A 26,017-nucleotide genomic window follows, 5' to 3' on the forward strand; every position below is an offset into this window, starting at 1 on the left:
CTATTTTATTTTAGAAACACCTAATCTATTTTTATAAAATACAGAGAAATTTAAAACAAAAACAGGACCATTATGTCAGTGCCCACGTACCCGATGTTTTTAAAAACAAAGGTGATATTGTTATATACATCAGAAACGTGTAATATATACATCATAAAATTCATATAGGACGGAAATATACAAAATGAAAAAGCACCCTCCCCCTAAGACACAAACATCAAAGGTAACACGCTGAAGATATGCCGTTAAGTTTCTTGCTAAATTTCCAATATGTAATCACTCTTTAAATTTGTTCTCTTAATGGTAAAGCATATGGTAAGAACTTGCTGTATGTATTACTTCATTTTGCCACAACTTGGAGGATATTATTATACCCATTTTACAGTTGACAAAAGTGAAGCACATGCTGTTTAAGTCAGTCCGAATTCACTCACACAGGTGGTAATGGAACCTGGATTTGAGTAAGTTTGATTTTAGAGCTTGTGAAACAAAGCTTAAAGTATTACAACCTACATACACATGGGCTAAGGTCACTTTTAATGTTTATAAGTAATTATGATGGAAAGTTTCTATTTTGCAGTATTGGGAGGAAGAAGTAATCGGCATATACACCAGCAGTAGCATTCACACATTTTTTTTTATTGCAGCCCATACTTAGAAATATATTTTGCACTGTCACACACACAAACTGAATCAAAAGTTTCAGGATACAGTACTTTTCCTTACTACATGTGCTATACTCTGATAGTGTATATCCTATTCCATTTAATTTTTTTTACAAATGCTATTTGTGATCCATTAATGGGTAGCGGTCAGCAATATGCGAATCACAGATAATCATTATAGATCACTGGATCCATTCTTGATATATAGGCCCTACTATTAGGAGTCTAGTGGTTTGAATCATAAACAGGCTTCCATCTAACTAGATATTTGCTCATGAGTGTTGCTTATCTTAGGTGAAATAGTGTTTCTTTTTCCTTAGGCTAAATGAAATAATGAGTATAATGAATATTCTGATACAGTGAATCAACTGAGGTTGTTTACTTCTGCATACCTCATTCCAAATTTGTTTTAACACACTGCTTCACAGATCTTGTTCTTCACCTTAGTACATTATAAGTAGTCACTAACAGATGATAGCTATATTTACTTGTGTAATAATGTACTTACTTAGGGTTGATCACCCATAAAATAGTGTTTGTCTCATAAATCAACCTCTTCTGTTTGCCAGAACAGTTACTTTTTATTCTGTTTTAGAGTTTTATGTGTACCCAGATAAGCTGGAAAACAAATAGCGAAACAGTACAATGATTATATTACAGTTATGAGGTGCTGACCTGGAACTGGCTTTTTAGAAAAAAAATGTTTTTTAGTTCTTTTGTGGAAAACAGACAAACCTAAGAAAGAAAAAAAAAAAACCCAGCAAAACCCTAAGGTATAAAATCATAACAGCCTGTAGTCAATTTGTCATACTTTCATATTTGTGTGCACAGTATTAAGGGTTTGTTAAATCTAGTAGTTAAAAGTAATTCTCAGTTGACTGTTGGTTGGGATGCTAGTGATTGAATTGTTACGGAATAACTTTTAAAGTAGGTAATTGGTACAGTGCCTTGGATGGGAAAGTTTAAAAACTGTAGTTCATTTGTCCCACAGATGTTTTATTACTTATCATAAGTCAGGTGTTAAATAGCGATGCAGCTTTGCAGTGGCAGATAGTCCTTACCCCTATGGAGCTCACAGTCTAGTGGGGAACACTAAACAAAACAATAGCAATAACAAAACCCCAGGAAGTGTGTAACCTGGAGTGACAGGAAGGTATATTGGAAAAGGCACTGGGAACTCTTGTACTGGTTTTAGAGCTTTTAAGGAAGTCTTTCTAGGATAAAGAGATTTTTTAGGTGGGACTTTAAAGAATCAGTCCAGGCTAGCCAAGCAAAGATGGGGAGCGAGAATATTAATTCATGCCTTTATTTCCATTTAGGGATGAGTTTATAGGATGGAATGAAACCATTTTTGAAGATCTCAAGAATGGTATTAAGTCATATTTAAATCCTTTTGACTTTTTGAATATTACCCTAAGGGTAACCATAATTCCAGCAGCAGAATTAAGAAATGCTTTCTATCCCATTTTTGGACTGTGATCATTTATTTGTTTAAAATATGGCTTAGAGACAATATTAATAATGGAATCATTCTATCCACAATTAGAAACATAATCTCCAGTTACCATTGTTGATACAGGTTCTCAAAATACTATTTCTAAATCCTTAAGATGGCCATATCAAAATGATCCAGTCTTTTTTTGTTGACTAGAGTTTATATAAGACTCTCACAGAGATAATAAGATCCATGACCCTGGTTTTCTGTTGTTCAAAGGACAACAGTCAAAGCTTTATAAATAAAATCAATTTAGAGTGATTTTATCTTCTAGTTCAGTTCTTAATAGTAACATTTTTGTTAAAGGACCAGAATATTCTCATGAGGTCTCTTTTTTAAAGAAAAGGTCAGATGAGGTCTTTTTAAAAAAAGCTTTAAGAAAGGATTGAATTCTGAGATTTCATAGTATTTACTTCCAATTGCAGAAATTTTGGAATAAGCTTCCTGGTAGTTAATTGGCATATGACTTGAATTAGGATATGTAATGTAAAGTACTTAAGTATCAAAGCCAGCAAACTATGTTTTATGCTTTCTTTTGATCTAGATAGTGTCTACAACACACATATAACGATATAGAGGCTGCCTGACTCGGTCCTGACTCTAATCCTATTTTTTCGCATGACCATGCTTGCCTTCTTTTCCCTCACCATTGTACGGATGTAGTTTCTAGTACAAAAACACTGTATCCGCAATAAAGCGTTGCCACAGCAGGTAAGAAAATGAGTAAGAGTGCTCAGTCCTGGTGTGGGGCTGTGTTTGTACTTTTCATTGTCTGGCATGCTCCTAGATTATACTTTGAAGCAATTGCCCTGCCTCAGGGTTTAAAAAGGATATAATTTGGTAATAGAAGAAAAGGAATTAGTTTCATAAGTATCTTCCTAGACTTAAACTTGTTGGCTACAAGCTGGATTGTCTTTTACTTAGAGTTTTCTTAAAACCATGTGCTTTGCCTGAGGCACCATTTAAAAAATAGAAGTTCACAGAGAACTTTTATTTATTTTTATTAGTATTATGGTATCATTAATATACAGTCACATGAGCAACATTGTGGTTACTAGATTCCCCCCATTATCAAGTCCCCACCACATACTCTATTAAAGTCACTGTCCATCAACATAGTAAGATGCTATAGAATCAATACTTGTCTTCTCTGTGTTGTACTGCCTTCCCCGTGCCCCCTCTACATGTTATGTGTGCTAATCGTAAGTCCCCTTTTTCCCCCTTATCCCTCCCTTCGCCCCACCCTCCCCAGTCCCTTTCCCTTTGGTAACTGTTAGTCCATTCTTGGGTTTTGTGAGTCTGCTGCAGTTCTGTTCCTTCAGTTTTGTTTCGTTGTTAAATCCTACAAATGAAGGAAATCATTTGGTACTTGTCTTTCTCCACCTGGCTTATTTCACTGAGCATAATACCCTCTAGCTCCATCCATGTTGTTGCAAATGGTAGGATCTGTTTTCTTTTTATGGCTAAATAATATTTCATTGTGTATATATACCATATCTTCTTTCTGTTCATCTATTGATGGACACTTAAGTTGTTCCATATCTTGGCTACTGTTAATAGTGCTGCAATAAACATAGAGGTGCATATGTCTTTTTGAATCTGGGATCTTGTTTTCTTTGGGTGAATTCCTAAGAGTGGAATTCCTGTGTCAAATGGTATTTCTATTTTTAGTTTTTTGAGGAACCTCCATACTGCTTTCCACAATAGTTGAACTAATTTACATTCCCACCAGCAGTGTAGTAGGGTTCCCCTTTCTCCACATCTCTCCAGCATTTGTTGTTTCTTGTCATTTGGATGTTAGCCATCCTAACTGGTGTGAGGTGATATCTCATTGTGGTTTTAATATGCATTTCCCTGATGATTAGTGATGTGGAGCATCTTTTCATGTGCCTGTTGGCCATCTGAATTTCTTCTTTGGAGAATTGTCTGTTCAGATCCTCTGCCCATTTTTTAATTGGTTTGTTTTTTGGGTGTTGAAGCATGTGAGTTCTTCATATATTTTGGATGGTCACCCCTTGCCGGATAAGTCATTTATGAATATATTCTCCTATACTGTAGGATGCCTTTTCTGCTGATGGTGTCTTTTGCTGTATTGTAGTGATTTTTTTTTTAACTGTAGAAAAAGGGGAAATAAAGTGATGTCAAGTTTTCTCTTCCTTTTTCCTTTTTAGTATAATACAACCTAAATTAATGGTTGGTGGCAGCTGTTTTTATGTTTGGACTTGTTTGGATTTTTCTTCTGAGGTAGATTAAAGAAAAAAAGGTGAAGAAGCATTTGATAGCAGATGATTTTTATTAATTACAAACTGAAAAAAAGTCGTTCTGAATTTTCTGATTGACCAAAAATCCTTGAAGTCCCTGGATTATCAATGGTAGTTTAAAAGTAACCTAAACCTCCTCATGCCCAGTTAATGCCCAGTTACAATTTTGAAAAGCTAGGGTATGTATCTGTATAATTAGACACTGAAAAGATCACATGCCTCATTCTGATACATTCAACAGTCATGGCAACCATTTGGCATTCTTATCCATCTTCTTACTAAGATGTGTAGTTCTGTATTACCCAAAGCTCAGGTTGTTCTCATGTTGGCTACAGAAATGTGAACTTTCAGAGAGAAATGACACGGGATTACAGTTAATGAGTACATTTTTGCTGATTTTTTTTTTCTAGTGTCTTAAGGACAGAAGCCAAGCTATGCTTTTCTGCTTTGCAGAAAAACGTTCTCAACTGGGGGAAAAAACCTTTTGGACTAATATAAAAACTTAGAGTAAGCTATTGAAAACTTGATTGCCCTTTCCCTCACCCCCCAGATAATCCACAGTGATTTTACAGCAGATGAGTAACCATTGCCCTATTGGAATTTAGTAAAAGCAGATAAATTTGGATATTTAGTAAGAGAAATTAAGTATCAAATTCAGTGAATAGCTCATAGTATATGTTCTATAAATATTTGGGCAAGTGAACTTTGTAAGCTAGCACTTGTGATTTCTTATTTTCTGATCTTCTTAAATGTATAAATAACCATACTTACATATTAATCCAGTTCTTTGTCATCAAAATACTCTCAGTGCTCTGTTGGCATATATAGAATGAACAATAACACAACAATATAGTGTTGATATTGTTACTAAGTAATAGTGTAAAAACTAATAAAAATAGCAATAACTACCTTAGAGTGGTTTTTGTGCTTTTCCAGTGTAACTTTATTAAATCCTTACAGCAACCATATGAGGTAGGTTTTAACTTTATTTTACAAATGAAGGAACAGATTCAGAGAATAATGTCTCATCCAAGACATCACATAGTTGTTAAGTGATGAAGCCAGATTTAAACCCACATCTGGCTGCCCTAAAGTCATTTGGCCCATGTTGCTGAAATAGAAAGTTGGTAGCAATAAGAAATAAAACCTTTTGAGTCATTTTATAATTTGACGGTTGTTACTACTTTCTTAAATTTGTTTTCTGAAAAGAAAAGTAACTGTACAAATTTTGGAAAGTACAGTAAAAAGTCGTCAACCATGTCACTACCCTAAGGCAGCTAATATGGGCATTTTGGTATGTTTTCATAGGCATTTAAAATAAAGCAAAAACTGCATATAGATGCTTTTGTGAAACATTGTAACTAGGATTTGATTGAGACCATCTTTGAATTAGGTAGGGTATTGGAACATTTGCAATTATTAGAGTGTTGGACTTTCTGATCTTTTGACAGTTGCTTTATGAACATAAAAAGTGGATTGGGTAATCTTTGAGGAAGGATATTTGAGCAGCTCCTTTCTTTAAAAAACTACTTAAAATTGTTGGAAAATCTTGAAAATAAACTGCTGTATGTTTTGATTCATGGAAGCAGTCAAGAAAAACAACATTTTGAACAGTAAATAAAACATTTGAGAGTCACTATCTGTAAGTTCTTTAATGCCCCTGAACAGTGGGAAAGATGGTAAGTCTTATGTTGTAGGTATTTTATCTCAGTTTAAAATTTTTTAATGGGGTGTCCATCATAGTGGGCACTTTGATTTGTCCGTTGTCACAGAGAGATCTCATTTCCCAATGTTACCATCATGAAATCTGGGAAATAGCATATTCAGTAATGTGAATCTTAAGAGATGTGCTGAGGACAGACACCCTCTTTATCTCTTCTGTTAATTCACATTTCTGAGAGGGACTGTAGTCCTTCTCTGAGAGAGTGAACTCAGTATTAATGAAGTGTTTATGGAAATTTAAAAGATCTTCATGCAACTTGCTTAATTAGCAGTCCCTGGGACAATTTCATAGTGTGTTTTTGCCCTTGGGTCTGTTTCTCAGGAATCTGATGCGAGCTCTCAGGCTGTATAGTAAGTAGTTCAGTAACAACTCAATAAATATAAGTGCTATAAGGAGCAAGAGGATTTAGATTTATCATTATTAGAAATTAAAACTGGGAAATTAATAACAATAAACTCTATTACATGTTAGTAAGTATCACTTTTAATGAAATGTAACTTTTCCAAAACAAAGATTTGTTTTGGAATCAATGAGAAGAGAAGCACTATTCTGCACTTTGCAACTCATTTTAATGTCTGACTTAATAAAAGACAGGTGGATTTTCATTTGTTTCTGCATGCCATTTGTTGTGTTATATTATTTGGATTGAAGTATATGAAGAAAGATATGTGATTTTTAAAGAAAGGACTATTTTAATAGCCTTTTCAGATAATCATAGATTTTTTTTTCTTCAAAACTACACGCAAATGTAATAAATAATAGTTTCCTAAAGGTTAGTTGCAATGTGGAATCTGAAACTCTTATCAGTGAGTTTTTATACTCTGTTATGTTAAATTCCATTGGTTTACCTTGCATGAATCTTACATCTTATACGTTTGGTCATTTAGAAAATACTAGTTCACTGAGCTATGCAGATCTTCCAAATATTGATACATTTCACTGTAAAAATAAACACATTTGTTATTACTACCTCCAATCTCATCAGAAAAGTATTTAAATATTGGGAAGTTGTTAAGTTCATGGTGGCAGATGCAAGTTTTACAAAATTCTCGTTTTTGCTTGAAAGCTCAGATTTTATCATTGGAGCAAATACTGTTGGTTGGGTCTGTGAAATGAACTAAAAGTGTAATTGCTGAGAGTTTCTAAGATGGTACAGTACATATATTCCTAGAGAGTTTTGTATGTTAGATATATGTGTTACTAAACTTGCTTTGTTAGAAGGTTCTATTAACTTACCTTATCACGTCCTTGGCAGCACCAGCTATTACCATACTTTCTTGTTTGAAATACAACATACAGTCGAAGCATGCACAAATCGTAAGTGTATAATAGCAAGGTGAATGTTCATGAAGTGAATACATCTAACGAGTGCCCAGATTGAGTCAGATCATGATCAGTGAACCAGATACACGTCTTGTGTCATTTGAGTCACTACACCTCTACCATCCATAGATTATAGTTGTGTCTGTTCTTGAACTTTTTATAAATCATATTATGTATAGTACATACTATTTTGGGTGTGATTCATTTTATCTTGTATAGCTGTAGTCAGTTCCTTTTCATTACTATATGTAATTACATTGTGTGACTGTACCACTGCTCACCCATTCCACTGTTGATGAATCTTTGGACAGTTTCCCTATGTTGGCTATTACAAATAGTGCTTCTGTGGGCAGTTATACATGTCTCCAAACGTCATCATTTAAAACATATTTCTTAACTTTTTGATTAAAAAACGTTCAGTATTCATGTTTTAATATGCATTTCTTTGGTTATATCTGGAGTAACTGATTTCACTTTTTAAAATAATTGGTATTAACTTTTTTGTGAATTTTTTTAATACACATTTTTTCTTTTGCCTTCTGATGTTTTTCTTATTTATCATTGGAAATGTTTTTCCTGGTTTGTTTTTTAATTTCATCTATAAACTTTTCAAGTCTGTTGCCTTTAAAGTTTTTCTCCTTATTTTCTTCTATTTATGTTTAGAAAGTTTTGTCTACCCTGAGGTCATGCAAATACCCACCTACAATTTTTTTATGGTTTCATTTTGACATTTTGTATCTTAATCTATTTTGAATTAATTTTGCTATATACTGAGAACTAAGGATTTAAAAATTGTTTTTTTCCTAAGCAGGCAGCCAGTTTCCTCAAACAATTTATTGAATAATAAATACACACATTAAAAATGAAGGTGGAGTATTTTTTTAAATTATTATAGCTAAAAACAACAGTATTTATTAGAGAACATTTTGTTTCTTTTTCTTTTGACTTTTGGTTGTGTATTATGATTAATTCATTACACTGTTTAACCTTCCCTCTATGTCTGAAGTAAAAGTAACTTCTAAAAGAAATTATCTATTGAACTATAAAGGGAGGTGGACTGAAAACTGTCAGTAGAATTTTGAGAGTCTTCTTAGCTTTTTTTCCAGCTTCTAATATTGGTATTTATACGATGTTTTATCTGTATAGATATCTATGTTTTGCAGTCTTCTCTACTGATAACTGAGTTCACATAGCAGAAATTTTGAATTATGCCACTTTGGTAAGAAACAGTTGTAGTCTTCCCACTGACATAGTAATTTAAAGGAGTTTTAGTTCTGATATATTGGTTTTGAAGGATGATCTTGCTTCTCTTCATGATTTGTGACAGAAAGTTAGTTGATTCCATGTTGTTGCCTCTTTCAGCGTCTATTAGTGTCATTTTGAAACACTGCTTCTAGGTACTTGAATATATAATGCGTTTCTCAACCCTTTCTACCTTTGGATATACTGTACCTTGTCTTCTTTGGGACATTTGTCCCTGTCCTTTCTCTGCTTAACTGCTTATTCTTTAGATCTTAGGTCAAAAATACCACTTTATTAGGGAAGCTCTCCTATCCCAGATCAGCCAAGTTTGCATTGCTCTATAAACCTTATAACCTGCACAGCGTAATTCTTTGTTAGAATGTTTATTGTTCAATGTTTCTCAAGATGGCAACAGACTTTTATGAGTTAATTCTTGATAGAGAGATACACACGCAGCAGCAAACCACCCAGCCCAGTTTTCATCATGCTGAAGTCTTCTTACCAGAGTACTTAAAACTGGGATCTTTGTGTGTTCAGCTTTGAGATTTTACATATTTAGGATTATTTTATTTTTTCTCCTACATGTACATAAAAAGGTAGTAGACATGAAATTAAGCACCAAAATGCTTTTCCTTAAAATTGAGAAGGTTGGCTTTAGTCTGAAGTGAAATGATTGCTGGGGTTTTTTTGGTGATCTGTGTTTTCTTTCTGAAGGACTTAGAAATTTCATAACCTTATTATTGTTAGGCTTCTCTCTAATGTATCTGTCCATTCTGTTTGATGCTTCATGAACTCTTACTAATCTGAAACTTTATATTGTCCTTTAACTATAGAAGTTCTGTCATAATTTCTACATATATTTCCTGTCTTCCCACCCTCTGTTTCTCCTCTCTCTGTCGTTCTTTCCTTCTGTTTACCTCTTTTGGTACTTTCCTCAGGTACACTTCTTCAACTTGGTTTTTTCAGGAATTTATTCTTTGTTTCCATTACTACTCAATCAGTTCATTGTATTTTTTATTTCTCATACTGTATTTTTCATGACAATATTTCCAGTTGCTTTTACTTGATAGATTTTTGCTCTCATGTCATGTTTTCAGTATTCTCTATTTCTTCGCTGCCAACTTTTAATTTGCCAATTTTGAATGTCTTTTTTTATGGTCTATTAATTCTCCTTTCATTTTACTCTTTGTTCACGGTGCTTGCACTCCTTTGACATCTCGTTATTTCTGTTGTGAGCTTATATTCCCTTGGAACTAACAGCTCTTTGGGCTTCTATTGCGTGTGTGTGGGTGGATGGGTGTTGATAAGGGTCTGGTGTAGGGGTGGTGAACGCTTGTGCTCTAGATTTTGGGTCCTGCAGGTGGTTCGAGGCACATAGAGACATGCCTCAAGGTAAAGAGGTTCTGGATGGTGATTTTTGCTCACTTTTACTCTGGTCGCTCAGAATTTCTCTGACCATTCTCTTCTCTAAGTGCTGTCGCCTTCGTTGTAGTGCCTAATTTGGAGTCTCCCTGTACATGGCTTCCCAGCCCAGCCGAATTCCCATTTTTCCCTGATGTTACACCTCTTCTTTTTGGCTGGAGCTGGGCTGGATATACTGCTTTCTTATTCCACAGTTGCATTAGGGGACAATGTGACAGTGTTGAGTGAAAAGCACACAGTTAGAACTCACTTTCCTTGGGCCTCTCCTCTGTCCAGGATACCTGACTGCCAGCTCATAAACTGATGTTTCTTCTCACAATGGCACCCAGTCTTTTTTTTCCTTCCTTTTTGCCAGAATGATTTCTTACAGTGTTTTGTTGTGGTGGTTGTTTTGTAGTGTGGTTTTGTCTTGTTTTGTATTTTTAAGCTGGAATCTGGGATTTGTTTCTTGTGCTTTTGCTTCTGGTGATTTCTCGATTGGGTTTGGGAAGGGCACACGTTCTTGATTATACTTGTTAATTAAATATTTTATCTAAGCATAAATGTTCTCCTTTCTAAATAAGATTCTATAAAATTGAAAAATTAATTGGTTAAAGTCTGCCTCTGACAAATGAAAAAGATACAGCTTCATTGACATAGAAGTCACTTTTGTAGTTTGTTTCTTAAATTTTTATATTGGAAACAACAGGGAATATACTCCCTGTTGCTTAGCAGTGACATCTAATCTAATGAAGTGTAAAATAGTTCTTTATTTAAAGACTGATATCATTAGAGCTTAAATTAGAAGAAGCAGCAATAGTGACTTGAAAATTAAATATAAAATGTGTGTCTTTTTCATAGAATTTATTATAAAATAAGCAGAAATCTATTTACTAGGTATCTATGGTCCTGTGTATAAACTTAACAAAGGATATAGAAAACCCTTGACTTTTTTTTTTTAATTTGGTATCATTAATCTACAATTACATGAAGAACATTGTTTACTAGGCTCCCCCCTTCACCAAGTCCCCCCCACAAACCCCATTACAACATTATACATGCTAATCATAATACCCCCTTTCTTCTTCCCCACCCTTATCCCTCCCTACCCTCCCATTCTCCCCAGTCTCTTTCCCTTTGGTAACTGTTAGTCCATTCTTGGGTTCTGTGATTCTGCTGCTGTTTTGTTCCTTCAGTTTTCCTTTGTTCTTATACTCCACATATGAGTGAAATCATTTGGTACTTGTCTTTCTCCGCCTGGCTTATTTCACTGAGCATAATACCCTCTAGCTCCATCCATGTTGTTGCAAATGGTAGGATTTGTTTTCTTCTTATGGCTGAATAATATTCCATTGTGTATATGTACCACATCTTCTTTATCCATTCATCTGTTGATGGACACTTAGGTTGCTTCCATTTCTTGGCATTGTAAATAGTGCTGCGATAAACATAGGGGTGCATCTGTCTTTTTCAAACTGGGCTGCTGCATTCTTAGGGTAAATTCCTAGAAGTGGAATTCCTGGGTCAAATGGTATTTCTATTTGGAGCATTTTGAGGAATCTCCATACTGCTTTCCACAATGGTTGAACTAATTTACATTCCCACCAGCAGTGTAGGAAGGTTCCCCTTTCTCCACAACCTCGCCAACATTTGTTGTTGTTTCTCTTTTGGATGGTGGCGATCCTTACTGGTGTGAGGTGATATCTCATTGTGGTTTTAATTTGCATTTCTCTGATGACTAGTGATGTGGAGCATCTTTTCATGTGTCTGTTGGCCATATGAATTTCTTCTTTAGAGAACTGTCTATTCAGCTCCTCTACCCATTTATTAATTGGATTATTTGCTTTTTGTTTGTTGATGTGTGTGAGCTCTTTATATATTTTGGATGTCAACCCTTTATCGGATCTGTCATTTATGAATATATTCTCCCATACTGTAGGGTACCTTTTTGTTCTAGTGATGGTTTCCTTTGCTGTACAGAAGCTTTTCAGCTTGATATAGTCCCACTTGTTCATTTTTGCTTTTGTTTCCCTTGCCCAGGGAGATATGTTCATGAAGAAGTTACTCATATTTATGTCCAGGAGATTTTTGCCTGTTTTTTTCTAAGAGTTTTATGGTTTCATGACTTACATTCAGGTGTTTGATCCATTTTGAGTTTACTTTTGTGTATGGGGTTGCACAATAATCCAGTTTCATTCTCTTACATGCAGCTGTCCAGTTTTGCCAACACCAGCTGTTGAAGAGGCTGTCATTTCCCCATTGTATGACCATGGCTCCTTTATCGTATATTAATTGACCATGTATGCTTGGGTTTATATCTGGGCTCTCTAGTCTGTTCCATTGGTCTATGGTTCTGTTCTTGTGCCAGTACCAAATTGTCTTGATTACTGTGGCTTTGTAGTAGAGCTTGAAGTCAGGGAGCATAATTCCCATGCTTTATTCTTCCTTCTCAAGATTGCTTTGGCTATTTGGGGTCGTTTGTGGTTCTTTATGAACTTTAGAACTATTTGCTCTAGTTCATTGAAGAATGCTCTTGGTATTTTGATAGAGATTGCATTGAATCTGTAGATTGCTTTAGGCAGGATGGCCATTTTGACAATATTAATTCTTCCTATCCATGAGCACTGGATGTGTTTCCACTTACTGGTTTCATCTTTAATTTCTCTCATGAGTGTCTTGTAGTTTTCAGAGTATAAGCCTTTCACTTCCTTGGTTAGGTTTATTCCTAGGTATTTTATTCTTTTTGATGCAATTGTGAATGGAATTGTTTTCCTGATTTCTCTTTTTGCTAGTTCATTGTTAGTATATAGGAATGCAACAGATTTCTGTATAATTTTGTATCCCACAACTTTACTGAATTCATATATTAGATCTAGTAGTTTTGGAGTGGATTCTTTATAGTTTTTTATGTACAATATCATGTCATCTGCAAGCCGGGACAGTTTGACTTCTTCCTTGCCAATCTGGATGCCTTTTTTTTCTTTGTGTTGTCTGATTGCCGTGGCTAGGACCTCTAGAACTGTGTGAATAAAAGCAGGGAGAGTGGGCATCCTTGTCTTGTTCCCGATTTTAAAGGAAAAGCTTTCAGATTCTCACTATTAAGTATAATGTTGGCTGTGGGTTTGTCATATATGGCCTTTATTATGTTGAGGTACTTGCCCTCTATTCCCATTTTGTTGAAAGTTTTTATCATGAATGGATATTGAATTTTGTCGAATGCTTTTTCGGCGTCTATGGAGATGATCATGTGGTTTTTATCCTTTTTGTTGATGTGGTGGATGATGTTGATGGATTTTCGAATGTTGTACCATCCTTGCATCCCTGGGATGAATCCCTCTTGATCATGATGGATGATTTTTTTTATGTATTTTTGAATTCGATTTGCTAATATTTTTTGTTGAGTATTTTTGCATCTATGTTCATCAGAGATATTAGTCTGTAATATTCTTTTTTTGCCCGTTTTGGTATTAGGGTGATGTTGGCCTCGTAGAATGAGTTTGGGAGTATTCCCTCCTCTTCTACTTTTTGGAAAACTTTAAGGAGGATGGGTATTAGGTCTTCACTAAATGTTTGATAAAATTCAGCAGTGAAACCATCTAGTGCAGGGATTTTGTTCTTAGGTAGTTTTTTGATTATCTAAATTTCGCTGGTAATTGGCCTATTCAGATTTTCTGTTTCTTCTTGGGTCAGCCTTGGAAGGCTGTATTTTTCTAGAAAGTTGTCCATTTCTTCTAGGTTATCCATTTTGTTACCAAACAATTTTTTATAGTATTCTCTCATAATTCTTTGTATTTCTGTGTTGTCCATAGTGATTTTTCCTTTCTCATTTCTGATTCTGTTTATATGTGTAGACTCTCTTTTTTCTTGATAAGTCTGGCTAGGGGTTTATCTATTTTGTTTATTTTCTCGAAGAACCAGCTCCTGCTTTCATTGATTCTTTCTATTGTTTTATTCTTCTCAATTTTGTTTATTTCTGCTTTACTCATTATTATGTCCCTCCTTCTACTGACTTTGGCCTCATTTATTCTTCCTTTTCTAATTTCATTAATTCTGAGTTTAGACTGTTCATTTGGGATTGTTCTTCTTTCCTGAGGTATGCCTATATTGCAATATAGTTCCCTCTTAGCATGGCCTTCACTGCATCCCACAGATATTGTGTTGTTGAATTATTGTTGTCATTTGTCTCCATATATTGGTTGATCTCTGTTTTTATTTGGTCATTGGTCCATTGACTTTTTAGGAGCATGTTATTAAGCCTCCATGTGTTTGTGGGCTTTTTCATTTTCTCTGAGTAATTTATTTCTAGTTTCATACCTTTGTGATCTGAGAAGTTGGTTGGTACAATTTCAGTCTTTTTTAATGTACTGAGGTTCTTTTTGTGGCCTTGTATATGATATATTCTTGAAAATGTTCGATGTGTACTTGTGAAGAATGTGTATCCTGTTGCTTTTGGATGGTGTGTTCTGTAGATGTCTCTTAGGTCCATCTGTTCTAATACATTGTTCAGTGCCTCTGTCTCTTTATTCATTTTCTGTCTGGTTGATCTGTCCTTTAGAGTGAGTGGTGTGTTGAAGTCTCCTAAAATGAATGCATTGTATTCTATTTTCCCCTTTAATCTTGTTAGTATTTGTTTCACATATGTAGGTGATCCTGTGTTGGGTGCATAGATATTTTTATAATAGTTATATCCTCTTGCTGGACTGACCCCTTTATCATTATGTAATGTCCTTTGTCTCTTGTGACTTTCTTTGTTTTGAAGTCTATTTTGTCTGATACAAGTACTGCAACTCCTGCTTTTTTCTCCCTAGTAGTTGCATGAAATATCTTTTTCCTTCCCTTTACTTTCAGTCTATGTATCTTCGGGTTTGAAGTCAATCTCTTGTAGGCAGCATATAGATGGGTCTTGTTTTTTATCAATTCAGTGACTCTACATCTTTTGATTGGTGTACTCAGACCATTTACATTTAGCATGATTATCGATAGGTATGTACTTATTGCCATTGCAGGCTTTAGATTTGTGGTTACCAAAGGTTCAAGCATAATTCCCTTACTGTCTGACAGTCTAATTTAACTCAGTTTGTATGTTATTTCAAACACTACCGAAAGATTCTTTTTTTTTTCCCCCTCTTTTTTGTCCTCTTCCATTCTTAGTATGTTATGACTCATATTCTGTACTCTTTGTCTATCCCTTGGGTGACATCTATTTAGCCTCAGGAATACTTCCATCTATAGTATCCCTCCAAAATGCACTGTAGAGGTGGTTTGTGGGAGGTAAATTCTCTCAGCTTTGCTTATCTGAAAATTATTTAATCCCTCCTTCAAATTTAAATGATAACCTTGCCGGGTAGAGTATTTTTGGTTCAAGGCCCTTCTGCTTTATTGCATTAAATATATCATGCCACTCCCTTCTGGCTTGTAAGGTTTCTGTTGATAAATCTGATGATAGCCTGATGGGTTTTCCTTTGTGTGTGATCTTATTCCTCTCTAGCTGCTTTTACAAGTCTATCTTTATCCTCGATCTTTGCCATTTTAATTATTATATATCTTGATGTTTTCTTCCTTGTGTACCTTGTGTTGGGAGATCTCTGCATCTCCATGGCTTGAGAGACTATCTCCTTCCCCAGATTGGGGAAGTTTTCAACAATTACCTCCTCAATGACACTTTCTATCCCTTTTCTCTGTCTTCTTCTGGTACCCCTATTATGTGAATATTGTTCCTTTTGGATTGGTCACACAATTCTCTCAATATTCTTTCATTCTTAGAGATTCTTTTTTCTCTCTGTGCCTCAGCTTCTTTGTATTCCTCTTCTCTAATTTCTATCCCATTTACCATCTCTTCTTCTACATATCTCTTAAATCCCTCCATTGTATTTTTCATTTCAGATATGGAATTTCTTACTGATTGAATATCCGTCTTAAATTCATTTCTGAGTTCTTGAATATTTTTCTGTACCTCCATAAGCATGTTTCTGATTTTTATTTTGAACTCTCTTTCAGGAAGATTAGTGAGTTCAGTTTCATTTGCCCTCTTTCTGGGGTTTGTGAGATTTTTGTCTGAACCATGTTCTTTTGATGTTTCATATTTCTGTGTGGTGCCCATTAGTGCCCAGAAGCTCCAGTTTCTGGAGCTTCTCAGCCCCTAGAGTGAGGCTGGGGGGTTGTAGGGGAGCAGAGCTGGTACCTGGGGGGAGGAAAGATCAGTTTTCTGATTGCCGTCTGCCGTGCCTGTCTCCAGTGTCAGAGCCAGTGGGCCGAGCAAACAAGTAGGTGTAAGCCTCTGTGCTTTGCGTCTCTAGCTGTTGTAGGCTGGGCCTCCCTCTGACTGGCCTGACGCCGGCTCAGTGACTGCTGGCTTGCGAGCCAGTGCCGTCAGGCCAGGAGGAAGGCTTGGCAGGCTGCACATCACAGTGGGGGACCTCAGAGCTGAGTAGGCATCCAGGGGGATGAAGTGCCTGAGGCTCTTGAAAGTTCCCAACCAGCTGGGCCTAGTGCACCCAGACTACCTTGTCCAGCTCTCCCCTTCTCCCGCGCAGCAAACTCCATGCAAACCCCGCCCCTTCAGCAGCCCTCTCTCCGCTAGGAAGCCTCTCAGACTGCCTGGCTTTCCCTTGTCCCAGAGCGGCTGGGTGTGGATCCCGTCCTCCACAAACGGCCGGAATCTGTCTCTCAAGCACTCCGCCTGTCCTAGCTACCCATCCTCCAGAGTACCAAACAATGTAGGTTTCTTCTCACAAAGCAGATCTCCAGGCTGAGGTGTTCAGCAGTCCCAGGCTTCCACCCCCTCCCCACTTCGTTTCTCTTCCTCCCACCAGTGAGCTGGGGTGGGGGAAGGTCTTGGGTCCCACTGGATCAAAGCTTTGGTACGTTACCCTGTTTTGTCAGGTCTGCTCTGTTCTTGAGGTCTGTATGCAGTCTCGTGCAGCCTTCTTTTCTGTTGCTCTTTTAGGGTTAGTTATATTAACTATATTTTTACACTATCTGTGGTTTTGGGAGGAGTTCTCTGTCTCTCATGCCACCATCTTGAATCTAAAGTAATAATATATTATAATTAAAAATAAAATTAGGAGAGATGACTTCATAATTGCCACATAAAATGTGTCTTCACTGATTCTGACTGTTCACCTCCATCTCCTTTTATAAAAGTATACACACATATATTTTATATAAAATTGTATTTTTATATAATAATTAAGAAAACAGATAAACAAGAAAAGAAAATTCTATAATCCTAGTAGTTTAATTTTTTTCTATCCACCTGTATTTTAAACATATGTATTCTCCTGTATTTTGTTTTCTGTATTTTTTATCTAAAAGGTCAACTATCTAAAACACCTTTCCATGTTGAATTTTTAAATTATAGCCTGTTTTTCTTGTATATATGGTTTATGCTTTCTTTGGTAATGTCTTATGTGTGGTAAAATATACAAATTTAACATTTTTAAAAATTTATTTAAGTTGTTGAAAAATTGTTTAAAATTGTACAAAATTTTAAAATTTGTTTAAAAATAAGCAAAATTTACTATTTTAGCCTTTTTTTAGCGTATAATTCAGTAGTGTAAAGTACATTCACAATATTCTATAACATCCTTTTAATACAGGGTGGTGTTATATTTATTAAAAACCATCATATATTTAATAGAATATTGTTGGACATCTAAATAACATCTATGATTTTCTATAAATAATGCTATGATAAACATGCTTGATGCAAAAATCTCTGTTCAGATAATACTACCTTTTTTTCTAAAATGTGGTGCCAGTTTATACTCAAATTATCAATGTGTGAGCATGATTCCATTTTACCACGTTCTTGCTGATACCGAGCATTCTTTTTTGTTATATTTTAGATCTAAAAAGTGTTAGTAAAGAGTGAACACACACTTTGCTATTTTGCTTCAAAGTTAAAATGGGTATTTTTTAGAAATTCCAACTAAGTTAAAAAGTATTTTATTTTAACTGTTTATTAGTGAAGAAAGGAAATTAGTTCTCAAATATTGTTAATGCATTGATTAGGGAAATGTGAGTTTGCATTCAGACTTTAGTCAAATCTAGAGAGCAGGAAAACCATTAAATCTTCATGGGTAAAGAAAGCCCTATGGTCCAGTTGAGGGAAGATAGGAGGAAGAAGAAGGACACTGAAGTTTAGAGAATTAAATGGACCCTAACATCTATAATGTTCTGCAGATACTAAACAAACAACAAGGTAGTGATAATAACATTAGTAAATAACCTGTACTTTTGGTGTTCCATTTAGTAATACAAAATTGACCTCTATTCACCCCAGATTTTCAGCTCTATGTAAAGGATATTTTCTGTTGGAACCTAATCTGACTTTGTGACACGTATCTGGAAAAATATCTTTTACTTGGGAGAGTTCTTCTTAGACCCTCCTTTCCTTGAATTAGTGGATTTCTACAAATATTGTGGAGGACATATCTTGAAGTCTTTTTTTCTATTTTCTGTATACTCCTCATGTACTTAGTTTATATATACATGATTGGGGGAAGATACGACTCTTTCAGTTGCCTTTTAGTTTTATTTAAGATACCATTTTCTAACATTACATAGTAAGTACTAAGGAGGTAGAGATACCTAGCCAATAAGACCTGATACAGTTTAAAGTAAGAAAGGAAAAACTGTGAATAAAGGTATTGGCTTGTAAAGATAAAAATGGTAATATTTGCAGGTTCCTTTTTCTGTTGTTGTTACTCCATTGCAATGTAGCTTGTAATTTCATCACTGCTGTAACTACTTTAAAATTACCAATGACTTTTTTCCCTTCTCCATTGATCTTGCTAAGTCCTCTTTGTGCCAGACTTTGCCTACTATTACTGCCCTTTGACTTCCAAGATGTTCTTTTTGGTAATTCTTACCTTTCTTGGTGTCTGCCTAGTCCTTAGACTGCTTTAGATCCTTTCTCCACCCTGCCCCCATCTGAAAATTGTGAAACTTCTCACCGGTCTCTGGTTCTCTATGTAGTCCCACTTGTTTGTCATATCATTTCCTCAGACTCAATAAATCCCAACTTGAATGGTTTCACTTCAATACCCATTTCATTTACTTTGGCCGCCAGTCTCAAGAGTAGGTATTTTGGCATTGTTTTTAGTTCTTTTGGTTGTTTTAGTTTTAGTTCTTCCCTTTCAAACTCTTGTTATGAAACTATCACCACATATTTCTGGTATCCAGATATTCCTCTTCAATTTCCCTAGTGTAAAGTTGAGGGCTGTGAGTTTTCTTAGGTTTGGTTGTTAGTGTATTTAAATATTCTTTATTAAAATTTGTATATATTTTGTCTTCTGAAGCATGAGGGGAAAGTGAATGCCTTGGACAGGCATCTTGTCTCATTCATTCTTCTAGCACAGTTACCTAGCACAAAATGGGTGTTGAAGAAACGTTTTTTGAATGACTTGCCCAAAGAACTAAAGAAGAGCTTTCTTGGTTCTGAGTCTCGTGAGAAGAGAGAATCCATTTAATGGCAGCCAATTTTTTATCCTTTCTGCTATAAAACACAGTAGTGCAGTTGTTCGTATTTGTTGATAATGTTAAAGGAATTGTAATGGTTTGTGTTACAGAATTGCTTGATTGTATAAAATCTTTTCCCTGCTTTGTTTTAGGTTTTGGAAGGAAGGATGTCGTAGAGCACTTACTGCAGATGGGTGCTAATGTCCATGCTCGCGATGACGGAGGTCTCATCCCGCTTCATAATGCCTGTTCTTTCGGCCATGCAGAGGTTGTGAGCCTCTTACTGTGCCAGGGAGCTGACCCAAATGCTCGGGATAACTGGAACTACACCCCTCTGCATGAAGCTGCTATTAAAGGGAAAATCGATGTGTGCATTGGTGAGTATTATTTGATGATCTTTAAATTGTAAAATCAACCTGACAGTTATACAACTGTAAGGAAAGGTTTACTATTCTCTCTTGTTTTTTATTGTGGTGGAAATTGTGTTCCCTTAGAGTAAGAAAACAAGGCTTTATTACTTCTTATCTCTGACTCAGTTCTTTTCCTTCAAAAGGCAAGTGGAGTGATGGTATTAAAGTTGGTGAAGAACAAGATTCACGACATTAACTCTCAAAATGCAAGTCAGATGCCAACTGATGTGGAACTAAATTTTGATGGATTACCGTTATCAAATGTAGTTAATTTACAGTCTCTTTAAAAGACTGCAAACTCCATCTTAGCATCAAATGAGAGCTGTTCTAAAGTACAAGTTTTTAACTGAGTTGGATGACATATTTGGATGCTCTGGGTTGATTCAAGGAAGGTCACCTAGTACTAAAGTAAAGCCTTTTTTCTTTATGTTACTAAAATTGAACCCAGCTATTTTATTAGTCCTGGGAAGTTTTGAGTGAGTGGTTTGAGTACAGTAAAGTTTTAATATTTTCAACATGTACCATAGTCTGGAGAAAAAAGCTATTTCCAACAAAATAGAACTTTTCAACCATTTAAAATATTGAGATTATATGAAATTGAATTCAATCAGCATTTCTTTCTCTTTTATACACACACACACACACACACACATATTTTAGATTTTGTTTTATTATGTGAAAAAAACGTTGCATCTTGAAATCTAAAACAAGCTTCTGGAGGACATAGTTTCTCTTAAGCATAGTTTCTTGATACTCAATATGGTGGATGTTTGTTTAGCCCATGGCAGGTTGGTTTGCTTAACTGCTACCTTCCTGGATGACATCCATTTCAGTTTTATGATAAACTGATTATCTTTATGATAAAACTCAAATATATATGTCATTTTAAAAGACAGAATGGCAGTACCATTATTAAGATTTTCTCCCTCTTTGTAGCCATCTGCTTAGGCCTCCAACATGTTTTTCAGTTTTCCTCAAATTGTTGCAATCCCTGTTATCACTTCTTCAGCACATTCTCTGTCATTATCCTTTGTCACTTCAACATCCATTGCCATGACCTTTTGAGTACCCTTTTTTTAATCCATTTTCCGTTGATTCCCCCATTTTCTCCTAAGTAAGCATTACCTCCCAAGTCTCTCACTAAAACAGCCACATTCTGGACTAAATGGGTATGTAAAACAACCCTCAAAAGCTTGAATTTATAACATTATCTCTGACCACAAAACCAGTTAAGTTACTTGTGATTGGCTACTGTGTGATAACTATTAGTGAACTTGGTATATATAATCTTATATACTCTGACTTTCAGTTTCCCTAACTTGATCCCCCCTTGCTTCACCTTGTTTTCATATTCATTGGACTTTTCTGTCATTAGTCATAGAATTTTATATAGTTGTCACTTTCTTGAAATACTATCCTTTTTAGGCTTCAGTGTTCTATTTTCCTACCTGTACCTCTCTGAATTTTTCATTCTATCAGTGCTTTTAATATCTTACTGAAATTAAAATTCCTTTCCTCCTCCTCTGAATCCCCATCCAGAAAGTACTTAATGAACATGCTTCTTTTCTCTAGGTTCTTTTGAAATAAAGGACTTGATGCAGGACTTTATCATTATCAGTGATATTTTTATCTTATCTCATTTTAAAGGCTATGAAGAATTATATAAAAACAACCATTACTATCGAATTAACCGAGTATCATAATTCTTCCAAGTGGTAAAGATACCTCAAGACAAATGCTGGGCATAGAAGCCACAGGGCATAAATATGCAAAGAAGTAAAAAGCTAACCTTTTCAAACAATAAGGCTTCTCTCTCACTTACCAACTTTACATTTCCCTGTATGGCCCCGGAAGATGACTGGTTAGCCAGAGACAGGTAAGATTCCTCAAGGGAGGAACAACCTAAGACAGGCACAGTTGAAGGGGGGCCATCAGGTGAGAAACTGGGGATCAACAGAGGTGAGGCTTAGAACCTCACTCCCCCTGTTCTGATAGAAATTTTCTGCATCCGTGGATGTTTTATTGCCCTTGTCTAGCTTGGATTAACACGTAGTCTACAGGCACACACCTGATCATCTACATTTGCTCTCTTACAACACTAAACTATGTTTTCTACCTTTATCTTGTACCTACCTACCACTTCAGCATTTTATTAAAAATAATAATAATAAAGAGAGAAATGTGGTATCCACATATAAATCAAGTATAAAAATCAAATGAGTATTCATATTTGAACTGACTGTTTATAGTTCATAATGCATGAGCAAAACCGAAAGTTTCTGTGATGACTGCCCTTGTACTGCTCACCATGTAACTTATTCAATATGTAAGAATTTGTTCTCCATGTAAGAACTTGTTCATTATGCTTCAGAAGATTGGAGACTGACGAAAATTAGACTTGGGGTGGATTAATGATTGTGCATTGAGTATTGAGTCCCCTATACAGAATTTTATTGTTGTTAACAACCATTTGATCAATAAATATGAGAGATGCCCTCTCAAAAAAAAAAAAAAAAGTACACACTTCCAATTGTAAAATAAGTAAGTAACTGGGATGTAATGTATAGCATAAGGAATATAGTCAAAATATTGTAACAACTTGGTATGGTGATAGCTAGTAGCTAGAATTATCATGTATATAAATGTTGAATCACTGTGTTGTACACCTGAAACTAATGTAATACTGTGTGTCAACTACCCTTCAATAAAAAATAATTATCTACAAAAAAAAAAAAAGGCAACCATTACTTTTTAAATGAGTGATGTATATTAGGTAGGCCATTTAGAATATCTCTGATTTTTTCACTATTGTTTTATAAACAGTATTGTAGAGAATATCCTCATTAAATATATATGTAAACCTTAATTACATTAGGATAAATTCCTGGAAACTCACAGCTTCTTAATAAGAACCAAAGAAATTGTAGCTGCTAGAGAACTCCGCTAGGACTCTTGATGTAGTCTCTCACATTATCTTAACTGTAAGCCCTCCATAAATGAGCAAGGTTAAGAAAAGTCATTTCTCACACCTTCCTTACTCTCTGTAAAAATTCACTGAAAATTCAATGAGAATTTGATTTCAGTTGGTTTTGTTTCATTATTGTCTCTTTGGCTTTCAGTATCTTCCTTTGGCATTTTTAACATCTGTTTTCCATATAAAAACTGACTTGGGATTTTTCTAAACAAGTCCCAATGTAGCATTTTCATAAAAAGTTAAAGTTGGCAAAATTCCATTCTTGTATCCTTAAAAAGGAGAAGAGCTAAGAATGATAGTGGTTTTTCCTTCTAAAATAATCCCTACTGACAAAGAGCACCGCTGTCTTGATGACTTGCCCGCTTACATTCAACTGCTTTCAAGAGGGTTAGAGTATTTATACATTTACCTGATAAATTTGGGACTACGTTAGTAGGCATTCTGGCTAATGGTGGTAAATACATATATTAATGTATTTGTTCATTGCTTTCTATTAGAATTCCCAGAATGAATGCCTTCATTCTGTTAAGGACTCAAGAAATATACCAAAGAAATTTAAATTAGAAGAAAAAAGTTAAAAACACAAGGACAAAAAAACCCTCATACTTTAAAAAAATGATGCAAGGCTTTGCTTATCACTCTGTTAAATGAGTTAATGATACATCTGCATTTACTTTTAGATGAACCATGATGGTCCAAAACAATCTGTGGATTTCAGTGAGATGCATGGCTTAAGTATGGGGTTGTACGACAATGGAATTTGAGGCAAATGGCTCCTGTCATCAGTCACCTCTTGCCTTACATAGTTACCGTGTCATCTGAAACTCATGCAGATTAGAACTGTGTCCTTGTGTGGCGCAGTTGTGCAGTAACTGAGATTTCAGAGGCAGGTCCATGTGGGGGAAAAAGATTTATGCAGTCCTTTGCACTCCTCATTTTCAACTGACCAACTAGAAAGTTGTTAAATATGATAATTGCAGTTTCAGGCTTCAAAAAATGTTATGTACTCTGATTGTTTTAGTTCTTGAATCATTGGAATCTGTTAATTCTCTTTGTAAAATGGAGTGGGTGTTAAATCTTTCATCTTTAAACAGAATCCAGGGTTAAAAATGCAAATCTTAGTTGTTTCATATTCTGCTCTCACATGTGACAGTAAAAATCAGACATTAAAAAATCCAGCAATGTGTCCAAATACATGTTATTTTATATCAAGCCTGAAAATTTCTAGATTTGCTGTGCTACAAATAATCATGGTTAGAAATAGAGGGCATATATTTTATTTAGCCTTTTGGGGCACAGTATTGAGTGTTGATCTTTTGAAAGAATATGCTTGACCAATGAGGACTGAGAGAACAAGAGCAGGAAATATTCTAGTGGGTCTCTTAAAATGGAACCCTAGCTGTCGTACATATTATTTCAGAGTTATGGTTTCATGCATTCTCATAGGGAAATTGTTTGATGGGATTCGGAAGAGGACATTGCCTATGGGAGGTAAGGTATTTAGACAAATGTGTAGATGTGCCTTTCAGATTCACATAAGGGAGAGCAAGCCTGAGTTAAAGCTCTGGGGTGATCTTGGTTTCTACTTGTGTAGAATGATAAGGTAGAAAATGAATGCCTGGCTTTAGAATTAGGGAAGAATTCCACTTTGCCACTGAAAAACTGATCTTGTACAAATAATTTAGTTGCTTTGAGCCTCAATTTCTCATTTATAAAATGGGCATCATTCCTACTGCAGCAGGTTGTTATGGGAAGTTAAATGAAATAATAATGCAGGTCCAGCCTCATAAAATGCTTTTCTTTGCATTTTCTTTTCCCTGGAGTGGCAATGGTAAGGTGTTCTCTTAGGTCATTTTTATTCTGGCACTCAGTGAAAGCTTAGTGGTGGACTGGGTGGCAGTTACCATATGCTACTCTTTATAATCATCAGTATGAATTAGTTTATGTCCTTTGTTTCATATCCTTTGTAATTTTGTATACTTGAATTATGATTTGATAAGACATGAAATCAGTTTTATTTTTCCATTGCACTTTAGGTTTTTTAACCTAGTCAATTGGAGACATTGTACTTAGGATAATGGAAAATTATTAATGTAACTTAAACATTTTTCCCATAAATGTTTCAGTAGCAAGAGTATAAAGTTTTAGTGATGCTCTGACTAAATATAAAGTGTATGAAAGCTTAACAAGTGAAGAGGTGTGAACAATGATGATATTTCTTAAAGCAAATTAATTATGAGTAAATACTTCCTCAAGCTGCCAGAGGGCATCATAGTTGCTGTTTCTGAAAATTGCAACCCACTAGGAATTGAGAAGGGAAAGGGCAAGAAAGAATTACATTGAAAGAAAAGGCACTTTTCCTTCTCAACATGGGGGAAGGGAGCTTAGTTGGGATGTGAAAATATGATCAAATACCATCATTAACAATATTATCAATAGGATATTTATTGAAACCAAAAGAAAAACAAAAACTTAGTTTAAAAAAATTATTTGATATATTTTCCAAAAAATTAAAACTCGAGTTATATTCTTTGTCTCCTTCACATTGAAAGTACAACAATATATTGAGGTTTCAGTCTGTGGAATCAGTTCTCAGAGGTACAGGAAAATAATAGTAGTGATAAAATTTCTAAAGAAACTGAAGTTCAAAACAGAGCCAGAATATACAGGTCCAATCCTGTGTTCCTTGTGGAAAATGACTATAAATATGTAACTTTAAACCTTTTATCTAATAACACTAAAACATATTTTATTGGGTCTTCATGTTTTATCCTAATGGGGAGTTTACCTGGAATTCTTGTAAATCCTTGAGGCCTTGAGAGAAGGAATGTGGGGTGCACAATTTAGGGAAGGGTTCAGAAAGACAGGCAAAGGGTCTGCTCTTCTCTTCCAGAGGCAGATTGGGAAGCACCTTTTGCATGTGGTCATTGTCCTTTAGAACTGTAAAAATTCTGTGATCCTGTTATAAACTTACATAGTTAGACTGTAAAGTTATCTTCTTTATTCCTTATTAGTGTTTCTTTTAGCTGAGTCTAGTCAAGTTTTGGAAAAAGTAATCTTC

General features: G+C 35.2%; 1 protein-coding gene across 1 annotated transcript in view; it reads left to right on the forward strand.

The window, feature by feature from the left end:
* TNKS (tankyrase) overlaps positions 1–26,017 on the forward strand; it is a 178,696-nt gene that overhangs the window by 1,534 nt on the left and 151,145 nt on the right. Inside the window, exon 2 of the mRNA XM_036894099.2 lies at positions 19,725–19,949. Within this exon, the coding sequence (XP_036749994.2) occupies positions 19,725–19,949 (225 nt within the window). The remainder of the gene's footprint in view (positions 1–19,724; positions 19,950–26,017) is intronic.

Source organism: Manis pentadactyla, chromosome 7 (assembly GCF_030020395.1).
Source record: "Manis pentadactyla isolate mManPen7 chromosome 7, mManPen7.hap1, whole genome shotgun sequence".
Classification (NCBI taxonomy): Eukaryota; Metazoa; Chordata; class Mammalia; order Pholidota; family Manidae; genus Manis; species Manis pentadactyla.